The sequence below is a fragment of the Rhinolophus sinicus genome, chromosome 14, assembly GCF_057876585.1.
Source record: "Rhinolophus sinicus isolate RSI-liver-muscle chromosome 14, RSI-T2T, whole genome shotgun sequence".
Classification (NCBI taxonomy): domain Eukaryota; kingdom Metazoa; phylum Chordata; class Mammalia; order Chiroptera; family Rhinolophidae; genus Rhinolophus; species Rhinolophus sinicus.
Genome location: NC_142514.1, coordinates 15,970,507 through 15,996,619, shown reverse-complemented (window position 1 = coordinate 15,996,619; position 26,113 = coordinate 15,970,507). Strand labels below are relative to the sequence as shown.

Below are 26,113 nucleotides of genomic sequence, written 5' to 3'. Positions count from 1 at the left end.
GTGAGAACCTTGAGGGCAGGGCCCGAGCCTGCCATCCATCGGTCCCCACCCCTGCACAGGGCTTCGGGTACAGCCCTGCGCTTGGTAGCTCCTATTACGCGCCAGTGACTGTTAGAGACTCCACCCCACCAGGGTGGAGAGGGGCAGGTTTGCAGATTTGAGATTCTGGAGCAGAGGCTATGAAGGGAGTGGAGCTGAGCTGGATTGCCCGGAGGTGGGATGCTAGCAAATTCTTCTCAGTCCCACCCATGCCCCTCCTTGCTGGCCACCCAGGAAGGGCGCTGTGGGGCTCCCTGCCTTGCTCGGGACCTGGTGGTTGGGTAGGTGGGTGAGAAAAAGCAAACTTAGCGCATGACACCAACAGCACAGCTCATGTTTGCTCTGGCTACAAACTTTCCCAGTCTTTATGTGATTTGATTCTCAGTGGGGGTGGCTAGACCAGCAGCAACTGTCATTCCCATTGTACGGGTACCAATTCCCCTAGAGGGGCAGGGGCCTTGCTCAGGGGCTTGGAGCTAGTGAGGCATTGGGTCTGGAATAAAACCCAGGTCTCCTCACTCCACATCCTGTGCTCTATCTACTATGTGCCTTCTTTGTAATTAGGCCACAGAGCTCGGTGACCACCTTTACCCAGCAGGTCAGCCTTAACCCTTTCCTGCCTCCCCTCAAACACCCTCCTGCCTTATCCTTGCCCTGCACTGGGGCAAGTCTCTCAGGCTGGCTTCTCCCAAACCCCCCTCTGTCCTATCACATCCTTCTTGTTGAAAGCTGTGCCTTGATAGGTGTCCATCAAAAGGGGCCAGTTCAATATACTAAGGTGTCAAAGACTAGTTCCAGGTAACTTAGTGCAGAGGTTCCCAACTTTTCTGACTATAAGAACCTCTTGCCTTTTATTAACTTTGTATTGTAGAAAATTTCAAACACACAAAAGTAGACTCACCCAGCTTCAACTTTTAATATTGTGCCAATCTTTTCATCTATTCGTCCTCACTTTTTTCTGACAATAGAGAATTTGGGATATTCAGAACAGAATGATGAACCGCCATTTACCCATAAGCCTCTCCACATTCCCACCTGCTTCCCCGACTTTTGTTTTATTTTGAAGCAAATTCCAAACATCATATCATTTCATCTTTACATATTTCAATATGTATCTCTAAACAGTAGGACTTCTTTTTTGTTTACATAACTATGATGCCATTATTGTACCCCAAAACATTAACAATAATCTGTAAAAAATCAACTATCCAGTTTTCAAATTTTCAGTCGTTTCATAATTCTCCTAACTTCTTTTAGAGTTTTTTTTTTTTTTAAAGCAGGATTCAAGTAAGGTCTATGCATTGCATTGCCATTTGTTATGTGTTTAAATCTCTTAAGTGTCCTGCTCCATCATTTGTGCTTTTTTTAAAAAAATTTTTATTGGGGAATATTGGGGAACCGTGTGTCTTTCCGGGGCCCATCAGCTCCAAGTTGAGTCGTTGTCCTTCAATCTAGTTGTGGAGGGCGCAGCTCACTGGCCCATGTGGGAATCGAACTGGCAACCCTGTTGTCGAGAGCTCACACTCCAACCAACTGAGCCATCTGGCTGCCCCTGTGCTTTTGCGTTTTGCGGTCCACTTGTTAAAGAAACCTGTAGTTTCACACAGACTGATTGTACTCACTGTTGCATCCCCAGGTGTAGTGTAACAAGTGTCTCCATCTTCTGCATTTCCTGTAAATTGGTAGTTGGATCTAGAAATGAGAAGCACCAGGTTTTTTTGGTTTTTTTTTTCATTTTTAAATATCATTTCATTAAATGTTTTAGGTCTAGCTTGGTTTGCTCATTAAAATATCATATTTTTAATTTTCACGTTTAATATGTGGTACATTTAACTTAATCCTGTGGACATCAGAGTTGAAGATCAAAGGAGTTAGGATTCCGCCACTTCACAGGAGGAGCCTTTTCTAATGTCAGACTTTCATTGACCTTCCCTCAACAGTTGTACTTTTAGTATTGATTGATTGACAAAAAGCTACCATGAATTCAAGAACAATTGTAAAGATTTCTGGATCTTACTGATCATAACAGCTGCAGACGTATTTGGTCAGACTGATTTTTGAGACTTGTTTTATTGGTCTATGGTGTTTGTTGTATGTGTGGCTTCGTAGGGCCCTGGTAGGAACTGGTGCCCACAGACTGGGAGTGAACGAGAGAGTTAGAGTCTAGCAGTTTGGGTCCCGGGTCCATCTCCACCACTTTCTGGCTGTGTGAGCTCAGGCAACTTTATGTCTCTGAGGCTCACGGACACATCAGCCAGATGGGAACAAAAGCAGTGACAGCCTCATTGCGAAGCTGTGAGTGTTAAAGTGTAGATGTCAAACTGCGTCACAAACTGTAAAGCCCTATACAAGATTTGGTTTGTATTCTTTTTCTTTAGTTTGTTTTCATTTCCAATGAGACCTGGTGCAAAAAACTCATTTGAACCTTTGTTTTGCAGTCTGTAAAATGAGGAGGTAATGTTAGATTATCTCTAATATTCTGTGATTTCATCTCTCAAGGGACGACATCATGGTCCAAAGCAAAGATAAATGGTTTTCATTGCCTATGCCAACTCTAGTTTAATTGGTAGAGGTTACCTGAAGAGCTGTCCTAGCAGACTGATGCACCAAGCCCAGGGTCCATGGGAAAAATTCTGTGATTGATTAATGATAGCTGTTATGGTCATGAGATACCACAAAAGTGGTCCCTATGCCTTGTATTATAATAGTCCAAAGGAGTGAATGTCTAATGGTGAAATTTAATCTGCAGCTCCCAAGGCCTGAGCTTTAGCAGCTCTGCCCCCTTGGCTGAGTTGCCATGGCAACCACAGCTGGCTCTGAGAGATCCCAGGAATGAAGAATGGGTCCTATTGATGAATCCTGACTCAGGAGGGGGGCATGCAGAAGGCCCTTCCAAGCAGGGCAGCTGGGCATGGCCCTAGTGCTGCCATCTGTGGTCTTTTGAACACAAACCAGAGAGCCATAGCACAGTGTGTGTGTGTGTGTGTGTGTGTGTGTGTGGTTTGGGTGGGGTAGGGTGGGGGCACAAAGGGCAGTGCCACCAGCTAGAATTCAGGCTTTGTCTAGGGCCAGCCAGGCAAGACTTCCCAAAGGCCTCCAGTTGGTTTTCGAAGTGCACATGTCCCTGTCGCTCTGCCTTTCACCTGTCTTTGTCCAGTGCCTGACCAGGCTCTTGCATGGAGCCATTGACTCTTAGCATTGAGAGATAGCTAAAGGGCCACCGATACTAACCCAAACTCCAGTCCCTGAATCACACTTTACCACCTGAAGTCCTTCAATACTTCAAGTGATGGGGAGCTCACTCTCTACAGGGTCCGCATATTCTTCCTTAGGATATTCTGTTTGAGCTGAAATCTGTTTCTCTCTCCCTAACTTCCACCTCTCACTCTTGGGAAACCTTTCCAGGGCCAACCTGAAGAAATGTGTTTTCTCTTCAGTAGGATAGCCCTTGGAGGCTTTGTAGTTGGGGCCCATCACTGCTGTCCATTTTGCTTTCTTTGGGTAGGTCTCCCTCCCCACCTCCCTCTTTCTTCCCCTAAGTTTGTGAGGATGGTGAGGGGATGTGGTAGAGGTGGTAGACTTGAGGTTCAGGTTCAGAGGCAATCTAAGTCCCAGGATCAAAGAAGCTGCGTCCCCTCACCTTTGTGGAGCAGCTTGGTGGTATGGATGTAATATTGGCCCTGGATTGGCTAGACCTGGATTTAAATCATGACTCTGCCACTGTTCGGCATTGTATGACCCGGACGTCCCTGGACATGTTTCTTCCCCTGGCAACTCCTTCTATAAAATGTGAATGATGATGCCGACCTCAAAGGATGGCTGGGAGAGTGACAAGTAACGTTCCTGGCTCAGCAGGCACTCAGGACATGTAACATCTTGCACTGTGAATGCCCAGTGGCAGAGGTTTCACTGTGGCCCCTCTGCACCGCTGGTTCCCACATCGTGCTGAGTAAGATGATTGGGAGGGTGGAGGAAGTATCTTTAATTAGCTCAGAGAAAGTTGAGAGATTCCTAAACCAAATTCAGTTTCATTTTGAAGTAGGTAACATTAGCTTCAAATAATAATGTTCTAAGCACTTTTTGTGAATTCATTTAATCTCCCCCAAAACCCTATATACGTGTAACAGGAACTATTATCACCCTAACTTCATGAATGGGGAAATTGAGGCACAGAGAGGTCGCACAGCAGCTGAAATTCAAAACCAGGTAGTTTGGGGCCAGCCCCATACTTTTAGCAATGAAGATTTACTGCATCTCTGAAGGGTAGAAGTAGACCAGTGATTCCCAAACTTTAGCTGCATTAAAATCACCTAGAGGGCTTGTGATAACACAAATTGCTAGGCCCCACCCCCAGATTTTCTGATGCAGCCAGAGAATGTGCATTTCTCACATGTTCCCAGGGGCTGCTGCGGTGGAGGGGCCCCACTTTGAGGACGACTGACTCCTGGGGATTCAATGGGCCCACCCGGATCCAACGGCTGACTTTGTTTTTTCTAACCTACCCAGGCCCAGGCATGGGGAGTGAGAGTTGATCTCACACAAAAGCAGAAAACAAACCACAGTAAGAATCATACTCATATTTTCCAAATGCCTTAAGCCTTGGCACACGTCTGCGATCTCATATAAACCTCACAGTAACTCTGTGTGTTAAGTGGAAGATGGTTTTTTTCCCCCCCTCGTATTATATTATTTTTCTCCTGTTTTAAAGAAGAGGAGGTTTGGAGAACTGGCTGGGCTGGTCTCTCCCAGGGAGGTAGTTCTGGGGAGACTGGGGCTTGTGACTCATGCTTATCGTAGCATCATTGCAGGTGTCCTGGACACCTCTGTGCCTTCCCCAAATACCTTCTCATCCCCAGGCTATGATCACAATTTCCTTAAAACTATATTTCTTTAGCTTAAATCTTTGCCCCGTTATATCACAGAGGATAGCGGTGATCAGTCCTTTACAGCCCAGTGTGAATGACTTTCAGGTATTTTCTTGAGAAGAGGGTGATTCGAATTCTTCCCTCTTGTGCCCCTTTCAGGCTCTTGTGTGTTTATATGTCTGTGAGCCTCTTGAAGGCAGGGACCATGCCTGGCTAAAAGTGGCACTGATAGATGCTTGTTGAAATGAATGAATGAATGCATGAACAAAGGAATGGATGAACAAACAAACTGTATTCCTCTCCTTGCCTGTTCTTCCTAGAGCAAGCCTCCCTTGTCTAGCAATCCTACCGTTATCATACCCAGCGCTCCCCACAGCGCCGCACAGTGCAGGCTCTTATCCCTTTTCTGCCTGACCAGCCCTAGAGTCAAGCATCACAGCTTCAAGGAAGCCTTCCCTGTTCCTGCCAAGCAGACATGGCTCTGCTTCCCCTGGGTTCCCCACCTACCATTGTCGTCCTAATCACATTGCATTACAAGTATCTATTTACTTGGCTGGTTTCTTCTCTTAGATGGTGATGCCCGGAGAGCTGACATTGTGTCTTTTTATTTTTTCAAAAACAAAGCCAAGTGTATTTGTTCATTTCTTGCATTTGATGTCCTCTTTGCTACAGTCCTTACTCACCACTGTACCCAACCACGTTACGGGGCTTTTCCCTGTCCCTGTGATGGAGGCCGACCCACTCCCTTAGCTTCTTGCTGTCATCAACCCTGACTAGGTGGGTTTGGTGTTCAGCACAGAGGGCCTCCCCCGACCTGACGCACGTGGGTTCTTTGCAGTTGGATGCCAGCACACGAAGATGGGCTTGGCGCTTGTCTAAGGCTTTGACAGCTTCACAAATTCCACGTGCTAGGCCCTCGTGGATGAGGGTGGCCTTCAGCACCTCTTGTAAAGCAGTATTAATGTCCATTGCACCTCCGCCATGGCGCTGGGTTCCGGGTGGAGCCGAATCTTGAATGTACCCAAGCCTCTGTCCCACACTACTCTGCAGCAGCAGGGAAAGAGCTGAGATTGTGTCTTTCACACAGGTTTTGAACACATAGCAGGCATTGAATGAATGAATGAATGAATGAATGAATGAATGAATGAATAGCGTGTGAACCTTGGTTGCAAAGAGCAGTAGGGACAGGAGTGGCATCTTGCTGGGAAGCAGTTTCCTCGATAGATGTCTGACAAGGGCATCAAGGGACAGTTTATGGGTGACTTGCCTGTCTGTACCAGTTAGAGCTAGGTTCAGCTACAAGTGACGGAATACCCAGTATAACAGTAGCTTCAATAAGATAGACATTTATTTTTCTTTCATATAAAAGGAGTCTACAAATAAGTAGTCCAGGGATGTTAGGGTGGCTCCCCAGTCACCAGGACAAGGCTAGAAATTTTATCGCTTCACCATTCATAACACATGGCTTCTACCTTATGGTCCAAGATGGCTGCCTGAGCTCCAGCCATCACAGATGCATTCTAGCCAGGAGAAAGATGTGACAGAGGGCACCCCTCCCTTCCTTTTCTTTTCTTTTCTTTATTTAAATAAAAATAATTTCTCTTTTAGAGCAGTTTCAGGTCCACAGCAAAATTGAGTAGAAAGCACGGAGAGTTCCCATCTACCCCTGGCCTCACACATACACAATCTCCTCCACTGTCACCAGCCCACACCAGAATGGTGCCTTTGTTATTGTCAGTGAACCTACACTGACACATCACTGTCAGCCCAAATCCATAGTTTACATTAGGGGCCACTCTTGATGGTACACATTCTATGAGTTTTGACAAATGTATAGTGATATGTAGCTGCTGTCATAGTATCACACAGAATAGTTTCACCACCCTAAAAATCCTCTGTGCTCCACCTGTTCATTCCTCCCTTCCCCCGCCCCCTGACAACCACTGATCTTTTTATCATGTCCATAGTTTTGATTTTTCCAAAATGCCATAGAGTTGGAATCATTCAGTATGGAGCCTTTTAAGATTGGCTTCTTTCACTTAGTAATATGCATTAAAGTTTCCTCCGTGTCTTTTGTGTCTGGATAGCTCATTTCTTTTTAACACTACTATTCCATTGTCTCCCAAGTTTTGGCAGTTATGAAAAAAGCTGCTATATAAACATCCATGTGCAAGTTTTTGTGTGGAAATAAGTTTTCAACTCATTTGGGTAAATACCAAGGAGTACAATTGCCAGATCATATGGTAAGGGTATGTTTAGTTTTATAAGAAATTGCCAAACTGTCTTCCAAAGTGGCTGTACCATTTTGTAGTCCCATCAACAATGACAGTTCCTATTGCTCCACATCCTTACAAGCATTTGGTGTTGTCAGTGTTTTGGATTTTGGCCATTCTCATAGGTGTGTAGTCCCTTCTTTTTAAGAATACTTTCTGGAAGCTAACAATGAAATATCCATTACATTCCATTGGCCACCACATTTATCTGCAAAGTAGGCTGGGAAATGTAGTCTTTATTCTGAGTAACTAAGTGGCCATCTGAAAAATCAGAGTTCTTATAGCTAAGGGAGAAGAGAGAATGGACCTTGGGAGCCAGCCAGTTGTCTGTGCCACATTGCAGGGAAGAGAAATCCTCTCAAACTAGCTTAAGCACTAACGGAAATTTGTTGAGTGGATTCAGGGGGATTTCATGGAGACCCAAGGACAGGAAGTATGGAAGGGTCTCTCAGGGTGCTGGATCTGGAAAATTTCCAGAAACCAGGGCAGCTCTTTTCTTCTACCGTTCTGTGGCAGCACGGGTCTCCTGCTTCTTTCTACATATCTGCTTTGTTCTTTTCTCTTTGCACATGATGGGAAAGATGTCCCAGTTTAAGCACTTTCAATCAATCAGTTAGTTTCCAAAAGCCCAATTCCAAATTCCTTGGAGAGAGAATCTCATTGGCTGAGCTTGAGTCAAATGTCCACCCTGGTCAATCAACTCTGGCTAGAACAAACAAGGTGGCAAGGGGCCACCTATAGAAGGGAGGGGGGCTATTTTCAGAGAAAAGGTGTCACAAGATGAGAAGACTCCCCAAAAGGTATCTAGAGCATGGACATAGTCCTGTCAGATTCATGCCTTAGGACTTTGCAAACCATCATTTATTTAGGTAAACAACTTTGAGCACCTTTTGTATGCGAGGCATATGGATCTGCCTTTTAGGGAGTTTTCTAAATCTCTTTGTAATTTGTTCATATCTTTAACCTACACTATCTTTTGGAGTGAAATTATAGCTCCTTAATTTAATCACTTCTTATCTTTCCCTTTTCAAGTTTCAAGGTGGGGATCAAGGGCTTTGGTGAACATGTGTTTCCCCACCTGGATCTCTGGGAACTGTCGAGCTGTCCGTGTTCTCGCCTCTTATCTTTGTTTCTCCCATAAGAAGTGTCTTAGTCCTTAAGCTGATTCAAACATCAACCTCCCTGATCCTTGACTTTCTTTCTTCAGCCCTGGGATGGGCCTCCACTGGTCCCAAACATGGAAGTATCTCAAGGTCATACTCAGGGAGGATATTGGGTTTCAAATCCGTATAGGGAAAGTACCCAGAATTTGATGGACCTCTTTATCATCATCATCATCATCATCAGCTGCTGATAATGGTCACAGGTGCTGTTCTTTAAGGACATACTGTGCTCAGCACCACGCTAAACCCTTTAGGTCCATCATCTCACACAAAATAATCTCCATAACAACCCTGACAGGTGGGCATTGTTTCCTTCATTTTACAGATAGCTGATTAGGAAGCTCAGAGAGAATAGGCAACTTGCCCAAGGTCACAGAGCATCTGGGCAGGGGAGCTGGGCTTCAAAACCAGGCCTCCTCCGTCCAGAGGCTTCCCAGAACCCTCCACGTGGCCTCCGAGGTCTGCCTGCCCTGTGCATGTCCTCCTGTGAGCGTCGTTTAGAATCTTTGTAGGTACCAATCCAAGTGTGTTTGCTAACTCTTGTCGCATTGAAGTAACTCTTTGGAGATGAAACTCTGACCCCATTTTAGTCACTGGACAAAACAGGTGGGGCTGGGGTCAGGGCCGGGCTATGGTATGTGGGTGGAGCCCTGTCAGCTCTGCTTCCGGCCCACTGTTTGACTGGGCACGGCCCTCCCTCTCGGCCTTAGTTTCCTCGTCGTGGCTCTGTGGGCCCTTTGCAGCCCTAACGTTCTATGACATTCCATGTTAACTATGTGTTTCATAATGGCTTCTTGAGGTTCGCAGCTTCCATACCCCATTGAAAGAGGGGTACGTCTGGGAGGTTTCCATGAGGCTGAGTCCACCTGGGCGTGGAAGGCCTGCTTCTCGCCATCACAGTGTCTGGCCTTCCTGGCAGTTTACTGTTTGTTCTGCAGTCCCTGGACTTTGGGGTTGTCTGATGTCATCCCACAATTCTCTCCACTGGGGGTTGAGTGTGTCCCTCTGCCCTCTCTCACCTCACCGCCCATCTATGGAATCCTGCCTCTGCTTCCTCCTCACGTGGCTGCTTATTGAGCCTGGGATTTGGGGAACAAGCTGTGTCTTTCAAGAATATAGAGATGTCCGTGTTCTCTCCTCTGGTCGTTTGCTAAGCATATTCATCAAATCATTAGTTCTCTCAGCAACTCCGTAAGTGCATAGTATCATCCCCATTTTGCAGATAAGGCACCCAAGGCTCAGAGAACTTAACAGATTTGTCTAGGCTGACACACTAGTTAGTGCCAGAGCCAAGATTCTAGCCAGGGCTCGCATACCCCACTGCACCACATGCTGTGGAATCGCTGCGTTTACTTGGCCTGCGCTGGAGTCGGCGAGAAGTCTGTGGTCCTCCTGGAGTGGTGTGACTGGACTATGGTTCACGCGTGGTCTCGGTGGAAGAAGGTGGTCTGTTTATGTTTGGAGAAAGGTGTGGGGGTACCCTCTGGAGGAAACTCTTAGCGTGTGTTTGGAGGGTGGGATCGTGAAGTGAGGCACCCCACCCCCAGCTGAGCACCGCTGAACCTGTGTCCGCGTTTGCTTCCAGAGTCTGGAAGGAGACCAGGCCATCCTGCAGAGAATAAAGAAGGCTGTGCGGGCGATCCACAGCTCTGGCCTTGGTGAGTGAGTCTGCTTGATGCCCACCCTGGCCAGGCAGCCCCTTCCCCAGGCCCAGCCTGGAGCTAACGCCGAGCTCCCTTCCCTACCTTCACAGGCCATGTGGAGAATGAGGAGCAGTACCGAGAGGCCGTAGAGTCCTTAGGCAATAGCCACCTGTCCCAAAACAGTCATGAGCTGTCCACCGGCTTCCTGAACTTGGCCGTATTCACCCGTGAAGTGGCTGCACTCTTCAAGAACCTGGTGAGGCCCCTGGTCCTTTCTCAACTAGCCCCTATCCTAGGCTCAGGGTAAATCCAGTGGGCTTAAGAACCTGACAGGGAAAGGGTTAGTTTCCACCTTTCTCCAAGATTGCTCTTGACCTCTAGTGTACTTTGACCTCTGACCCATGACTTGAGGTCCCTATCCAGTTTTGACCTACTTTTTGCATTCTTCTTCCTCTCTGATTTCTCGCCCACGTCTTCTCTCTGTCTCTCGCCCTCCTCTTTGTCTTCTGTGGTGACTTCCCAGGAGCAGTGGGGGTGGGGGTGGGAGGGTGTCTCACAGTGGGGCAGAGTCCCACACCAGGGAGGGCTGCCTGGAGGAGGTTTGGGAGAAGGGAGGGCAGACTCTGGGGTTCCTGTGTTTGCTCCACAGCTTCTCCTCTTTGTCCTCTGTTTTCCCAAGTGCATCTGCTTTGTCCTCAAGTCCTAGAACCTGCCTTGCCTCTGCAAGCCTCTCAGCTCCTGCATGGGGGCCCAGTGGCCTCAGGCTCCATCCTGAGATGGCCTTTTCCCCTGTCCTCCGAGTCCCCATCGTGAGGCCATCCAAGATACAGGCTCTTTCCGTGTGCAGGCCTGGTTCCCAGTAACTCACGTGTGCTAACTCATTTAACCCTGGAGCACAGCTCGGTGGGGTTGGTTTCACTATTGTCCCCACTTCACAGGCTAGGAAACTAGGACACGAGGTTAAGCATCTTGCCTGAGGTGATACAGATGGATTTGAACCCAGGTTGTCTGGCTCCAGCATCTTGAGCATAAGCCTGGCTGTACCTCCTCGCAGGAAAGACTCTCTCCCTCCAGGCTTCCTTGGACTGGTTTGATGGCTCCTTCTTTCTCTTAGTTTCTCTCTGTCTCTACTTAATGGGCAAGATAAAATGGCCCAGCAGGCCCAGGTTCACATCTTACCAGAAGAAATACAACGTCTTTCTCCCACAACTTTGGCAGGAAAGTCCTAGGAGGATCTAATTAGCTGGCTTGGGTCATGTGGCTGTTCCTGATCCAATCACTGTAGCCCGAAGATGGGGCACTCTGGTCAGCTCTGACGCCTGTGTTCACACCATGTGCCCACAGGGAAAGGGTTCCCCACATTAACGGGGAGACAACAAACTAGCCAGACAAAAACAACAGGCAAGCACTACAGGGGGACTGCAGAGAGTCAGAGAGGGGAGGGAGGGTGCTCCTAGCAAAAGAACAGACATGGGACTGGCCGTGATGTTCCCGGGTCATGAGGACCTGAGGCTGAGTTAGTCAGGGGAGGGTAGCAGCTTTTATGGGAGACCAACTCCGCCACTTCCTTCTATCCTTCCACCTTCTCATCTTTCTCTCCCTGCCTCCTTGACCCCCAGCACTGGTCTTTGTCTCGTGATGCTTCCCTGTACCCGAGCCCCTTAGGACTGAACAGACAGTCACACAAGGTGGGGTGTGGGGGTCTCTGCTTTTTCCAGGTTCAGAACCTGAACAACATCGTCTCTTTCCCCCTGGACAGTTTGTTGAAGGGGCAGCTGAGGGATGGGCGGCAGGTAAGTTTCCATGTGTGGGGGTACCCAGAGGTGGTGGGATGAAGCAAGAAAGAGGTGGGCAGGAGACCACAGGGGAGACCAAGCGAGGCTGGCACGGTGGGGGTCTGACTCCATATTCCTGACCCTCGGAAGAATGGGAGGAACTGGCCCTGGGTTCAGCCTAGGATGGCTGACCTACTGCCTGCCAGGGCCCTTATGTGAAAGAGCTCGTGGAATTCTTACCACCCTATGTGGTGGGTTCCGTAGGGACTATCATCCCATTTCGCAGCTGAGGAAATCGAGGCTCAGAGCGCTTAGTAACTTGCTTACAGTTTACACAGCTCTTCAATGGAGGAGCCAGTGTGGGATCCCAACAGCCGACTCTAATGCTTTGCTGCTCACTTTGCACCTGGCAGCGCCTGGCTCAAGGCAGAGTGGAGCTCAAAGAAGGGAACAGAATAATCTCCCTGGGAAGCCTGCCCCAGAAGGCCCAGGGGAGGAGCTGTCCTCCTCCCAGAGGCTTCCTTTCCTGCCCTAGGCTGGACACCAGACTGGGAACCACCCAAACCAGACAGGCAGGCTTTTTCACCTAACTGACTGGGGCACCTTGGAAGTCAGAGCTGTTCTGAAGGGTGTGCGTAGCCAGGCCCAGGCAAACTAGGCCAGGGACCAGCCAGGTCGCACTGGCTTGCTGTGTGGCCTTGGGTTGACTTCTTAGCCTCTCTGTGCATGTGTTCCTCTACCAGTACCCTTCCTGTTGAGAGGATGATCTAATACCAGGCGGAGAAAACAGTGGGATAAAATTAGGGGAGGGGTCTGACCTTCATACCCCTATACTTGGCCTCATGGTCATCTCCGTCTTCTGAGGGAAGCAATTCAGGGCAGACCCCCCAAATCTCCCCACAGGTTTGCAGTCAGGGCTATGGGAGCAGGGGTTGGTTGGAGTAAGGCTCTGAGCGGCATAGGGGAGCACATAGGCAGGATCCCCAAAGGTAGCAAAGTGTACTGTTGATTCCAGACCCCAAGCGCCCCTTTAGGTAAATTGTTCTTTTTAAACCACAGGATTCCAAAAAGCAGCTGGAGAAGGCGTGGAAGGACTATGAAGCCAAAATGTAAGTGGCTGAGGCCTGGGTGGTTTGTCCAGAAAAGAGATGTTTATGTTGCAGTAGGAGGCTGGATTCGGGAAGAAACTAAATGCTGCCAGGACATGTTGCCCAAAAGTGCGTGACATGTCACTCTCTAGAGGCGTTTACAGGGATGGTTTATGCCCAGGCCTCATGGGCATCTGGGGGCTGGGCCATGAGACCACCAAAGGGGAGCTATTGTGAAGCGACCCCGAGATGCTGCTCTCAGAGACCCATCTGCTTGGTGGTGTCAGACGTAGCGGAGATGGAGAAGAGCTACGGCCGTTTACTGAACATCTCCATATGCTGGTCACTTAACCCTCACAATCATCCAGTCCTGTGAGGGAGGTATAGTATCCCAATTAACAGAGGAGGAATTGGAGGCTCAGAGAGGTTAAATAACTTGCCCAAGGCCACACAGCTAGGCAGAGGCAGAACTGGTGTTCATGCTCCTCGACTGTGTTTTTGCAATACGAGGTGGTATCTGTAAACATTTAGTTGGACAGAGAGAAGGAAAGGGATTGGATGTCATACTCCCGATGACATGGGGAAAGAAGGAGCCTCAGGCTCCCAGTGACCAACTGCCCCTGAGCAGAGGCGGGCTGTGCCTTCTGGTCTCGATGCAGGTCCCAGCCCAGCCCTCTGCCAGGCCCATTGTACCTCAGAGCAGTTTGCTCTTCTTTGTAAATCTTTTTTCTCTTGTATTTTGCAAAAGCAGTACATGTTCATTCGAATAACTTAGAAAATATGAAGTGAAAGAAAAAAATTAATCATCCTTAGGAGAGGATTAGGGTCATGTGGTGAATATCTAGTACTTCCCTGTGGTTTTTTTTTTTTTAACATGGTGTGCGTGGCCCAGTAATTTTATTGCTTAAAAAGAGGCGGGGGGTAGGGGGGAACTACTACCAAAAACTAGGAGGAAAATCTTTAATTTCCAAGACCAAGGTATTAACATCTGTCTAGCCATTTTTGTATATATAAAGAAATATTTTTACAAAACCGAGATCATAATAATCATGCTGTTTTGTAATCTTTTTTGCTTACTTAAAAATATATTGTGACCATCTCTCTACACCATTACATATGCTTATGTAACATAGCTTAAATGGGTGTACACTGTGCCAGCAAATGCATAATCCACAATATATTTCATCCACCAAAGATTTAGCAAACTAAATCTTTGCTCCCACCCATAATTATCTCTGTAGTGTCAATTCCAAGAAATAGATCCTGGAGCTTTATTGTTTCCAGGGTACCCAGGGCCATGGGGACCTCCCAGAGTCTGAAGGAAGGCCACGATTTCTCCCTCTACTGGCCCAGTGTGGCCATGGGTGTGGGAGCTGCGACGGGCGTGGTCATCTGCTGCCTTAAGAGGCCCAGGGAGAGGTGTGGATATGGAGGCTACCTGTCTCTTTAAGAGTTGATGTGGGTCACATGACCTTCATCTTCCTGAGTTACCTTCACTAAAGTAAACCCTTAGCCTTGTGGGACATCATCTACCAAATGGAAAGAATAAACTCTACCCTGCTGACCTTCCCCAAGCAGCTCTGCTTTTACCAGGTTTATGTATTGAGCTTGCCTGTAAGGTTTCATCTAAAGAAAAGACCCTGTGTGATTGATGGGGAAAGGGTCATGGCTGGGGTTATTCAGTGAGTTATCAAGGGGGCCTGGACTAGAACCCAAAGCTTCTGAGTCCAGTGCTCTTCCTGCTATGTTCCAGGGTCTCCTGGCTCCTGCCATGCATGTTACATGGGTTGAACTACATGTCCTGGCAGAGGTATCTGTGTGCAGGCCTTTTCATGAGGGCTCCAGATACAGCTAGATATTGATGAGCCATGAATTTATGAGTAATTCCATGTCATTCTTACCAAACCAGCCTTGGCAGCAGCTGGAAGGGACCAGGGCCCTGATAGCATCTGATACCACCAGAAGTCTCATCCCTGAGTTGTTCATATAGGAGGAGGGTTCCCCTCTCCACCTGGGGCTGCTGAGAAAGGCATCTCAAAAGCCCTGTGCAGGGGCCAAGTTTATCTAGGCTGTTCTATGTGCAGGTCTGTTTCCTCATCTGAAAAATGGGGCCAGTCATGCCTTGCAGGGTTGACGTGGGGATGAAATAAGTGCAGTGTATATAAAGCATCTGGCACTGCAGTTCATCAAGTATTCACTGGCCATCTTCCTGATCCAGAACTGGGACCAGAATAACACAGCCAGGGGCCTAGAAGTGGGAGCCCAGACCTCTGCTGCTAGCACTTCCCCTGGCCAGCTTGGGATCTTGGGCAATCACTTCCCTTGTCTCGGTCTCAGCTTCATCAGCTGTAAAATAGTTCCTGACCATGATCTATTAGAAAAGACACTGCAACTGTCACCAGCTGGGGGAAACCAGGCAGGGAAGGAGGGATGGAACAAATCTGAGCACCATGTTGGTTACCAGTGCTGTCCCCAGGGCTCTAGCACCGAACAGACCTGGGTTCAAATGCTGCTCTACCACTTAACATACTTGGACAAGTGACTTATTATCTCAGCCTCAGGCTCCTCATCTGGAAAATGGGGTAATGATTCCTGCCTCACAGGGTTATTGCTTTAGTGTGTGAAGGGTCTAGCAGAGTGCCCAGCACAAAATTTAGTGCTTAAAAAGAGTAATTAGTAATAACAGCAGCTTATACTTAAGAGCTTCCTTTGTACCAGGCCCTGCCATCAGCCGTTTACATCTGTTATCAGATTTATCCCCCTTGGCAGGGAAAGGTGCTGCTTTATCCCCAATTTATAGTAAGTATGTAGTGAGGGAAAAAAACACCACCACAATATCTGCCTTCGTGGATCCCACGGGTTTGTAAACGAGAAGAGAGTTGGGTTAGTAAATAATGGAAACACTAAGTGATAGTGCCATATTACAGTAACAGCACACAGGTGACAGAAAAGGCAGGTAGTTTTGTTTGGGTGCAGGGCAGGGTGGTTGGAACTGAGGGACAGAGCTATGGTAATTCACAAAGCCATGAATGGTACTTTACAGCTTATCTTCATCCTGAGCTAACTAGCTTCTGTCCTTTAATCTCTACTAGGCCCTGTATTATACATGTTAAATAAATAAATAAGGAAGTACCCTATGCTGAAAAAAAAAGATCTAAAACAATCACCAATAATTATTACTACAATCATCAGTATCATTAGCATCATAATCCTACCATTTATTGAGGACTGTACTGAATGTTTCCCATGCAATTACATCATCTGAGAACTAGGCAGTATTAGTCTCATTTTTCCCCCCCCCCGCTTCTTTTGCCCCCCCCCCACACACACACACTCCGGTTAAAGCTGTTGTTTCTCAGTCTAGTTGTGTAGGACACAACTCCCTGGCCCATGCTGGTAGTATAAACCTTGCACTCCTCCTGGATGAGGCGGTCGGTCGCCAGCTCACAGCAGCTCTTGCCAGCTGCTGGCCCCTCAGGCTGGCTGCCGGCCTCCAGCCGCTCATGGCAGCACACAGCAGCCCACGGCAGCTCACGCTGGCTGCCGGCCACTCACGGAGGCACACGGTAGCCCGCGACAGCCCGCAGCAGCCTACGCCAACCTCCAGCTGCTCATGGCAGCCCAGCTCCAGGGAGAGCGGTTGTTCACAATCTTATAGCTATAGAGGGCGCAGCTCATGTGGGAATCGAACCGGCGACCTCGGCATTAGGAGCACCGCGCTCCAACCACCTGAGCTACCAGGCCAGCCCTAGTCTCATTTTTGAAATGGAGAAACTGAAGCTTAGAAAGATGTATAAAAGCTAAGTAAGTGAGGAAGCTGCCATTCAAATCCAGAATGCATGTTTCTAGCCTCTACTGCACTGTGGCTTCCTTTCTGTCCATTTACTCTGGAGCAGGCATCTTTCCATGCCAGGATATAGAGATCCCCCTCTTCCTTTTTAACAGCTTTGTAGTTTTCCTACATTAGGGACATAGCATAATTGATTAAACTACTTCCTATTGATAGACACTTAGCTTATGTTTCATTTTTTTCACCATTGAGAGCTATAGTAACAGTGTATACTTGGGAGAGTCCCCTGTCCCCTCCCAGCTGCTCTCCCACTCAGTCTCCTGCTGTCCTTAGCAAGCTGGCTTGTCCCAGCCATTGCCTCTCTCTCTGCTGCTCATCTTCAGATCCCAAAAGAAGTCTCTGCCCTGATCCCCAGGCTGGGTTTACAGAGCTGGTCCCCACCCCAACTCCCCGAACCACCCTGCCCAACTCCCCCATGGAGTGAAACATAACCACTTAGGAGAAAAGCTTTAAAAAAAACAAATCTACAGAACCCCTCTCTGGAGCAGTGACTCTCACCCAGGTGATTTTGCAACCCCATCCTTACCCCCAGGAGATGGTCTCTGGTTGTCACGACTAGGGAGATTGGTATCTCCTGGGTAGCAGTCGGAGATTCTGCTAAACATCCTACATTAACAAGACAGCCCCACCACCAAGAATTGTCTGGTCAAAATGTCTGTAGTTCCAAGGTTGAAAAACCGCTCTGAGGACAGATTCTGCATATAAACATGGTCCCAGAGGTCTGGCCTCAGTAAAGCCTGGAGCTTGAGAGCCAGCAGGGACCCAAGAATTCATTCTAGGCCATTGCTTCTTCAATGTATAGATGGAAAACTGAGACCTGGGAGGGTCTATAATTATAATAGCTGCGGTGTCTTCTGCATGCTGTCTTTTACATACTTAATCTCATCTGGGTCCAGATAAGCGTCCCATTTTCCAGATGAGGAGACCAAGGCTCAGAGAGGGGAACTAATGCAGCTCGTAATGTATCCCCATGTCTGTCTTCCCTGCTCAGGGCTGGCACCCAATGCAGAGCAGAACTGTTAAGTGAGATGTCTCTATCTGGGATCTGTGGTCACGTGCACCAGCCTCAGATGTGGACATACTCTCCTTCCTGGGGGTGGGTGGTCTCCTGAGTGAGGGGTTTCCAGGAAACCATGTACACACAGTTTCACCCATCCCCAAAGAGAGAAAGCAGCCAACCCTTGAGATCTGCGGGGGGAAGGCCCAGGTTACTCTGAGTTACAAGGATGGGAAGTGCTTTCTGTCTTCATTTACAAAGAAAAGAACAAAGGTTTTCTAAGCTTTAAATGGGAAGCTCCATGGCTCAGAAGGATGAAAGCACCATGTGGTCTTCTAACCCCCATGGTCCTAAATTCCTTCCAGCAAAATCAGAAGTGGTCACCCCAGTTCCCACCTGGCCTTTATCTGAGCCCATCACCTCCCTGCATAAAAACCTTCAAATCCTTCCAATTGCTCTTGGGATAAAGACCAAGACCCTTGACAAGGTCTGAATTAGGCCCTGCGTGGTCTGTCCCCTCTTTACCTCACCTAGAACCACTTTCCTCTCCATGTCGGCTCGTGACCCCTCCTGCCTCCAACCGTCACATGCTCTGACCCTCCTACGAAGCCCTAGGTTCCTCCAAGGCAACTTCTCAGTCTTCAGATCTCAGCTCAAACATCACTTCCTGAGCAGCCAGAAAAGGTTGAGTTCCCCGTCTTAATCGCCCATCACTCTCCTCATGGCCTGCGGATTCTCTGAACCTGTTTGGTTTGCCATTTTATCCCAGCCTCACCACACAGCTGGCACACAGGAGGGCCCCTCACTCTGGTGTGCCTGTGGCGAGGAGCATGGAGGGATGTGGGACATGAATGGGGCTGGCAACAGTTGTTCAGGCCTCTCTTTCCTTGGGGTCTAGGGCCAGGCTGGAGAAGGAGAGGGACCGGGCTAGGGTGACAGGAGGGAACCCTGGGGAGGTGGCCCAGGACACACAGAGAGAGCGGCGGGTCTTCCAGCTGCACATGTGTGAGGTAAGGGGTGCTCCAGGGGGAGGGTGGGTGGGATGTGTCTTCCTGTCTGTGTCTCCTTAACCCTCAGGGGCCCAGTCACAGGCTCAGCTCAGGTCCCGGCCAGATGGCCCTTGGGATGTCACCAGGTTCAGTCATGGCCTAGAGGATCAGCTTGGGAGGGGGACTACAGCCCTTTGTCCCCAGGATTCAGCTTCTGCTCACATGGCACATCTTGCCCTGCCCTCCCCCTCCCCCAGTATCTGCTCAAAGCTGGGGAGAGCCAGATGAAGCAAGGTCCTGATTTCCTGCAGAGCCTCATCAAGTTCTTCCACGCGCAGCACAAGTAGGTTTCGCCCCATGTCCCCACCCTACTCCCACGCGCCTCGTCCCTTAACCCTTCAGGCAACACAGAACAAGGCCCATGCCCAGGGTCTGGCAGACCCTCAGGACCCTGGCACGTCTGTACATTGTTGGTAATGCTTTTTACAGCTCTCCTTTACTGAGCACTCTCCATGTGTCAGGTACTAAGCACTTTACTCACTTGACCTCTCTCAACCCCCCCAACATCCCTGTGATCGGGGATTGTTATTATCCCCATTTTACAGATGAGAAAACTGAGGCTCAAATTTACTAAGATCACACAGCTATAAAGTGGGATCTGGACCCAGACACTCTAACTCCAGAGTGCCTCTTCTTGACCATCTGACTATACTGCCCAGTGATCCTTGGAGCACCTTCTCCCATACTTCTCGCTTTTCTCATTTTCATTTCTCTCTGGTCCCTTGTTTGGCCTCGCACCTCTCAGCTTTTTCCAAGATGGCTGGAAGGCTGCTCAGAGCCTGTCCCCCTTCATCGAGAAGCTGGCAGCCTCGGTACACGCCGTAAGTTGGGCCTCACCCTTTGGCATGTGGTCAAGCCCCCTGTCCTTCCGGGAGAATCTGTGGTGTGGAAGAGCTGGCTCCTGCCCAGAGAGTGAGGCCCCTGCCCTGCTACTCTGGGTCTGGGCTCAGCACTTGGCACATCTGCTGGTTGAAGACAGGGTCCTGCCTTCTGTACCATAGCTACGGCAAGCCCAGGAGGAAGAGCTACAGAAGCTGACCCAGCTCCGGGACTCCCTCCGAGGAACACTGCAGCTCGAGAGCAGAGAGGTGAGCCCCTGAATCACCCCAGGAGGAAGGCCTTCCCCCAAGACCCACCATGGAGGGGGGAAAGAAGGAAGACCCCACAGGGTCCCCTTGAGAAGTCTTCCTGAGTGAAACCCCTGCAGAACGGGACTCTTCCCACCCTGAGGTCCCCTTTGCATGTCTGAGGAACAGGAGAATCTGAGCCGGAAGAACTCAGGAGGTGGCTACAGCATCCACCAGCACCAAGGCAACAAGCAGTTTGGGACTGAGAAGGTGGGCTTTCTATACAAGAAAAGTGATGGGTAAGTGACTCGGAGAGCTTAAGTAACTTGCCCAAAGCCACACAGCCAATAAATGACAGGGTTGGGGTTGCTGCCCAAAGGGATTGTTCTTATCGCTTCTGTAGACCCTGAGGGTCCCGGGACCCTCCACTCTGGCAATGCAAAATCATCACAATCCTGGGCACAGGAACTAAAAGTCACTGGTTGGCCTTCACTTGAAGAAGACGAATGGCAGCAGCTAATACTTTCTGAGCACTTGTTACGCCCTGGACAGTCTCCATGCCCTCACCCCTAACCTCTACAATATATTGAATATGCCTGGAAAAGAAAATGTTGCCTGTGCCTTGCTTCCTGGTAGAAAACAATCAGTCTGTGAAATGCGAAGGCCCTTAGGGGTTTTGTTCATGTTTCTAATCAATTTTTATCAGAGAAGAATAACTCTGTTAAACCAATTAATATTTACCTCTTACCAGAGAAGTGTTAAGTAGCTTTGGAGCATGGATTTACTCATTGTATTTTGGGGGTCTCGGTATTTATCTTGCTTTGTCTTTAACCATAATTCATCTGTTGTGGTCACAAGCCTGTTCTGCCTCTCAGACTAGGAGCTTACTAAGGTTGGGAGCTGTGTCTCCTCCATCAGACTAGAAGCTCTCAGGGGGTCAAGGTCACATGGTCTCCTTTAGAATAAGGATTTCCAGAGAGTGAGGCTGTTTCCCCATCAGACTGGGAACTTCCTAAGGGCAGAGCTGTGTCTCCTCCCTCAGAAGGGAGCCCCAGAAAGTAAGGGGTGTAGGGATCAGGGTACGAAAGAGGTGAAGAGGTGTGGCTGGGGGTCATACAGATGGGCCACGGACCTGGTCCAGGACTCTGTTTTCTGATATAGGGGAATTACGTGTAAGCTTGGGTCACTGTTTCTCTATTTCTCTGGGCCCTAGAATTCGAAGAGTCTGGCAGAAAAGGAAGTGTGGAGTCAAGTATGGCTGCCTGACCATCTCACACAGCACGGTGAGGCCTGAAGGGGTGGGGGTCTCAGAGCAAGATGGTTTCCCTCTCCTCCTGGTGTTCTGAGCAGACAAGTGTCAAGCCCTCTCTCTAAGAATAGCCCCCAAACCTAGATCCAGGTTGCTGGAGACTCCCTGTGGAGGGAAGACTAGGACCCAAAGCGCCCAACCTAGTCTGGGCCCACACTCCACATCCTTGAGATGCTGGAAGAGGGGAGCCATAAACTGGAACCAGATTATTATGCCCACTTAACAGATGGGGAAACAGAGGCCTAAGAATTGGGGAGGCCCAGAGGGTAACATATACATTCTCTACCCCCAACTTTCCACAGATAAACAGGCCCCCCGTGAAGCTGACCCTGCTGACATGTCAAGTGAGGCCAAACCCTGAGGAGAAAAAGTGCTTTGACTTGGTGACCCGTGAGTAGTCCCTGCCCTTCCCCCACAACTGCCCAGGGCTTCTCTAAGAGACTTGTCAGCTCCTCAGAGCCTATAATTTAGGAGCCTGTGTCCAATTCCACCCTTGTTTATCAAACAGCTGCTATCGCAGGCAAAAGACTCCTTAGACACTCTCTGTAAAACATATTTGAATGGATTTGGAGATTTGGCATTTGGAATTGTTACTACTTTAAAATGTTCACTTTTCATCCTTTGGAGCCTTGAGTGCCAGGCTTTCCTGGGGGCTGAGAAGGACCTAGGTCTCATCCTCAGGGAGCCCTCTCTGGCAGGAATGTAATGTGGGGACCCAGGACTGTAAGATGAGGGGGAGAATCCAGAAGAGAGGTACAGATGTAGCACCATCAAAGATTAAAGAGAAAGACCTGCCCTGCTATGGGGAATCAGGAAAGACTGCTTGGAGGAGAGAGCATTTGAGGTTAGCCTTGAAGGACACAGGAAGTAGAGCATGGGGAGGGCATTTCAGGAGACAGAACTGGCATGAGGAAAGGCATGGAAGCAGAGTGGGTCTGGCCAGTTTGGCCGAGTGCGGAGTTCACATAAAAGTAGTGGGAGCTGTGGCCTGGGAATGCCTCTTAAAGGTTTGGATCTTATTTCCTGGCAGTAGGGAACCAAGTGGGGGGAGGGGCAGTCTTGGAGCAGGAGAGTGGTGTGGTTAGAGCAGAACCTTAGGCACAACAATCTAGCAGCTGGTACAGGCTGGGGGAAGCGGGAAAGATGGGGAGCAGGGAGGCCAGACAGGAGGTGGGGTGGTGACAGTAGGTTCAGAGGATATCCTGTGTCTGAGTTGGGTAGGGTCCTGTGCCCTGGGAGACCTCCCCTGACCCTGGAGCCCTGGCTTTACATAGAGAGCCTTGCCGGGATCCTACTTCGTAGGTGACTTCTGAGAAACTGCCCCCTCTGCTGGCCACTGTCATTACCACGCTGGCCCCACAGGAACAAAAACTCCCTGTGGACCCAGCGGTTTGGGTGAGGGATCCCTGGGTCCAGGGAAGGCCAGGAGGACTTCTGTGGGCCAGATATCTCCCCTTTTCCCGACAGACAACAGGACATACCATTTCCAGGCGGAGGACGAACATGAGTGTGAGGCGTGAGTGTCCCCCCATGAGCAGCCTGGGGGTGGGAGCAGGGGAGCCTGAGGGACAGGACCCCACCGCTGTGGATATCATCCCCACGCCACCCCGTACTCTCTCTGCAGGTGGGTGTCAGTGCTGCAGAACAGCAAGGACGAAGCCTTGAGCAGCGCCTTCCTCGGGGAGCCCAGCAGCTGCCCGGGGCCCTGGGGGGGCGCCGGGCTGGACGGGGAGCCCCAGGACCTCACCAAGCTGCTCATCGCGGAGGTGAAGAGCAGGCCTGGGAATGGCCAGTGCTGCGACTGCGGGGCTGCAGGTTTGGGACCAGTGGTGCCTGGGCGAGGAGGGAGGTGGAAGTGGAGGGGAGGCGCCCGCACCTCCAGGCACTAGCCGCTGTCCTTTGCAGACCCCACGTGGCTCAGCACCAACCTGGGCGTGCTCACCTGCATCCAGTGCTCGGGCGTCCACCGCGAGCTGGGCGTGCGCTTCTCGCGCATGCAGTCCCTCACCTTGGACCTGCTGGGCCCCTCCGAGTTGTTGGTGAGTGCGGGCGCCGGGGACAGAGGGGATTCGGGGCGTGGTTTGATCGGGGGTGGGGCTTGGGCAGACTGGCTTAGCCAGAGTTTGTAGAAGCGAGTGGGGCGGAGCCGAGGTGGGGTGGGATCCAGACAAGCCAGAAAAGGGGATGATCAGGACAGGGCCTCTGGGGGCTCAGTCCTCCAGGGGCACTGTCCTGACCTCCCAGTCTCACACCACCACTTTCCCGCCGTTCCAGTTGGCCTTAAACATCGGAAACACGCGCTTCAATGAGGTCATGGAGGCCCAGCTGCCCTCACACGGCTGTCCTAAACCCTCAGCTGAGAGTGACATGTAAGAGGATTCTCAGATGGAGGGCGTCTGGCTGGGGGATTCTGCTTCTCCAGCTCCCGAGATCTCAGAAGGATCCTGGACTAGATGTCTGGGAAGAGGGGAGCCTCAGATCTGGAAGAGTCCAGGAGAGGTTCTGGAGAAAGGGAGATCCGTACCTCTCGTAGGATGGTTGCAGGGGTCCGCTGTGTGGAAACAGTGTTTGCTCTGAGATCCTGCGGTTGTCTTTGGCAGGAGCGCCCGCAGGGACTACATCGTGGCCAAGTATGTAGAACGTAGGTTTGCCCGGCGGTCCACGCCCGAGCCGCAGAAACTCTGGACTGCCATTTGCAACCGGGACCTGCTGTCAGTACTGGAGGCCTTCGCCAATGGGCAGGACTTCGGACAGCCATTGCCGGGGCCTGACGGCCAGGTGAGAACCCCCTCCAAGGGCCACTTATAACCCACCGAACCCGCATACTCCTTCGTACTTCTCCAGGACCAGCTATCACTCCCCTCTGCCCACATCTGACATCTATTCAAACCCCACCCCTCAGAGGGATAAATGGAAGAGAGCACAAGCTCAGTCAGGTAGACTTGAGCCAGCGTCTTGGCTCTGTTTTTTTCCTAGCTGTGTGACCTAGAGCAGGTTGCTTAACTTCTCTGAGTTTCATTTTCTCATCTGTAAAACAGGTTAATGATAGCACCCAAAGTGTTGAAGTGAGAATTAAGTCATATATGGAAAGGGCATAATATGGGTGCAATAAATTGTTAGTGTCTTTTATTTTCCTTGATAACCTTAGAAATGGGTGTGGGTGGGTCAGATTAGAGCAGGGAAGGCCATTGTATGACTTTTCTAGTAACAAACATCATGTGAACTAGGGGGGTGGGGATGCGGAGGGGAGGATATCAGAGACATTTGAAAGATTAAATCAACAGGACTTGCCGACTGTTTGGGCATCCAAAATTGGATGTCATGTCCTTGGGCTGTCTGATGTCTTTGTGGGGCCGTCCAGTGGGCAGTGAGAGTGCAGTATGTAGATGAGTAAGAATTTGAAATGGCTACAGGGGTGATAGCTGAAAGCACGGGGTCAGCTGGGGTCCTGGACGGCCGTGAGAGAGGATCAGAGAGAGGAGGCGCCCAGGGCCAAGAACCACTTTTGGGAAACACTGTCTACTGGGGACAAGAGGAGCCAGAACCATTCAAGGAAGAGATGAAGGAATGGTCTTTCACCCTCCTCCCAGACATGAGGTTCCATCCATTCAGGCTCATCTCTCAGGGGTTCCGACAGCTTCATATCGAGGTGTCAAGGAGCAGCAAGAGTTCAAGAGGGTAACACTGAGTTGGGGGCAAGTAAATTGGGGGAAACTCAGAGGTGTGTGGATGTGTCTTCAGGCACCTGGAGAGCTTGCCCTGCACGTGGCTGTCAGAGTCGCCAACCAGGCCTCCCTGCCTCTGGTGGATTTCATCATCCAGAATGGGTGAGAGACTCCCTGCCATCTGTCCGTCTGTATCCTCACACTGCCCCCCTTGCCTTGCTCTTCTCCCACTCTCTTCCCTCCCCTCCCCTCCTCTTCTCTTCTTACCCCTGACATTGACCCCTTGACCTTTCTGTTCCCGGTCCATGCTCCCTGACCACACACTCTCAGCGGTCACCCGGATGCCAAGGCTGCTGATGGGAGCACCGCTTTGCACTACGCTGCTCTCCACAACCAACCCGACTGCCTCAAGCTGCTGCTGAAGGGGAGAGCTTCCGTTGGTGCAGGTGGGACTTTTGCCTTTTTCCCAGACAGAGCGCACTGGTCAAAAGCATGGACTTCGCACACAGGCTTGTGTCCTACTCCTGGCTTTTGCCTCTGACCACCTCTGTGACTGTGGGGTTTGTCTGTTCGGCTCTTGAACCTCATCTTCCTCATCTGTAAAATGGGGATAATACCACTGATCTAGTAGGCCTGCTAAGAGGGTAAAATAAAACATTGTTTCTGAAAGTGTTAACCAACTCAACATTAGCTGAACCTGAATAATAGTGATTATGATAGCCACCATTTACTGTTTAATATGTGCCTGGTAATGTGCCAAGTGTTCTACACATATTAACTCATTTAATTTTCACAACAACCTAGTCAGGTAGTTACAGTATCATACTCATTTTATAGATGAGACAATTAAGGCCCAGAAAGGTTAAGGACCTTGTCCCAGGTCACACAGCCAGGAAGTAACAGAGCCAGGATTCAAACCCAGACAATCTGATTTCAGAGCCTCATCTAAACCTCTAAGCTGTAATGCTGCTTTGAGCCTAACTGTGTCCTCTGACTTTAACCCTCACAGTGAATGAGGCAGGAGAGACAGCTTTGGACGTAGCCAGGAAGAAGCGGCACAAGGAGTGTGAGGACCTGGTGAGCTCTAGGGAAGGGGGGGCAGCCCCTGCTCCCCGCTCTCTCTCCACTGAGCCTTGACACTCTGAACTGCCAAGGCTTTGTTTTTGGCAGCTGGAGCAGGCCCAGGCTGGGGCGCTGGCCTTCCCTCTGCATGTGGACTACTCCTGGGGAATTGCCACAGAGCCTGGCTCTGACAGTGAGGAGGACGAGGAAGAGAAGGTGGGTCCCCACCCCTGCCTTTCTGGCCTCTAGAGAGCAGAAGGAAAGAGCC

General features: G+C 49.9%; 1 protein-coding gene across 4 annotated transcripts in view; it reads left to right on the top strand.

Annotated features, from left to right (window-relative positions):
* Positions 1-26,113, top strand: part of ASAP3 (ArfGAP with SH3 domain, ankyrin repeat and PH domain 3) — a 43,558-nt gene that overhangs the window by 13,161 nt on the left and 4,284 nt on the right. For 2 of the 4 annotated variants that reach the window (XM_088790490.1, XM_088790489.1), the window contains exons 2-22: positions 9,926-9,998; positions 10,094-10,239; positions 11,702-11,776; positions 12,818-12,867; positions 18,228-18,377; positions 18,592-18,703; positions 18,940-19,025; positions 19,488-19,563; positions 19,744-19,830; positions 19,999-20,108; positions 21,023-21,092; positions 21,421-21,508; positions 22,586-22,634; positions 22,743-22,933; positions 23,024-23,157; positions 23,393-23,487; positions 23,719-23,896; positions 24,860-24,945; positions 25,114-25,229; positions 25,793-25,860; positions 25,954-26,061. In XM_088790490.1, coding sequence (XP_088646616.1) covers positions 9,926-9,998; positions 10,094-10,239; positions 11,702-11,776; positions 12,818-12,867; positions 18,228-18,377; positions 18,592-18,703; positions 18,940-19,025; positions 19,488-19,563; positions 19,744-19,830; positions 19,999-20,108; positions 21,023-21,092; positions 21,421-21,508; positions 22,586-22,634; positions 22,743-22,933; positions 23,024-23,157; positions 23,393-23,487; positions 23,719-23,896; positions 24,860-24,945; positions 25,114-25,229; positions 25,793-25,860; positions 25,954-26,061 — 2,148 coding nt within the window. The remainder of the gene's footprint in view (positions 1-9,925; positions 9,999-10,093; positions 10,240-11,701; positions 11,777-12,817; positions 12,868-18,227; positions 18,378-18,591; positions 18,704-18,939; positions 19,026-19,487; positions 19,564-19,743; positions 19,831-19,998; positions 20,109-21,022; positions 21,093-21,420; positions 21,509-22,585; positions 22,635-22,742; positions 22,934-23,023; positions 23,158-23,392; positions 23,488-23,718; positions 23,897-24,859; positions 24,946-25,113; positions 25,230-25,792; positions 25,861-25,953; positions 26,062-26,113) is intronic. The other 2 variants (XM_088790492.1, XM_088790491.1) reach the window with 1 other exon arrangement.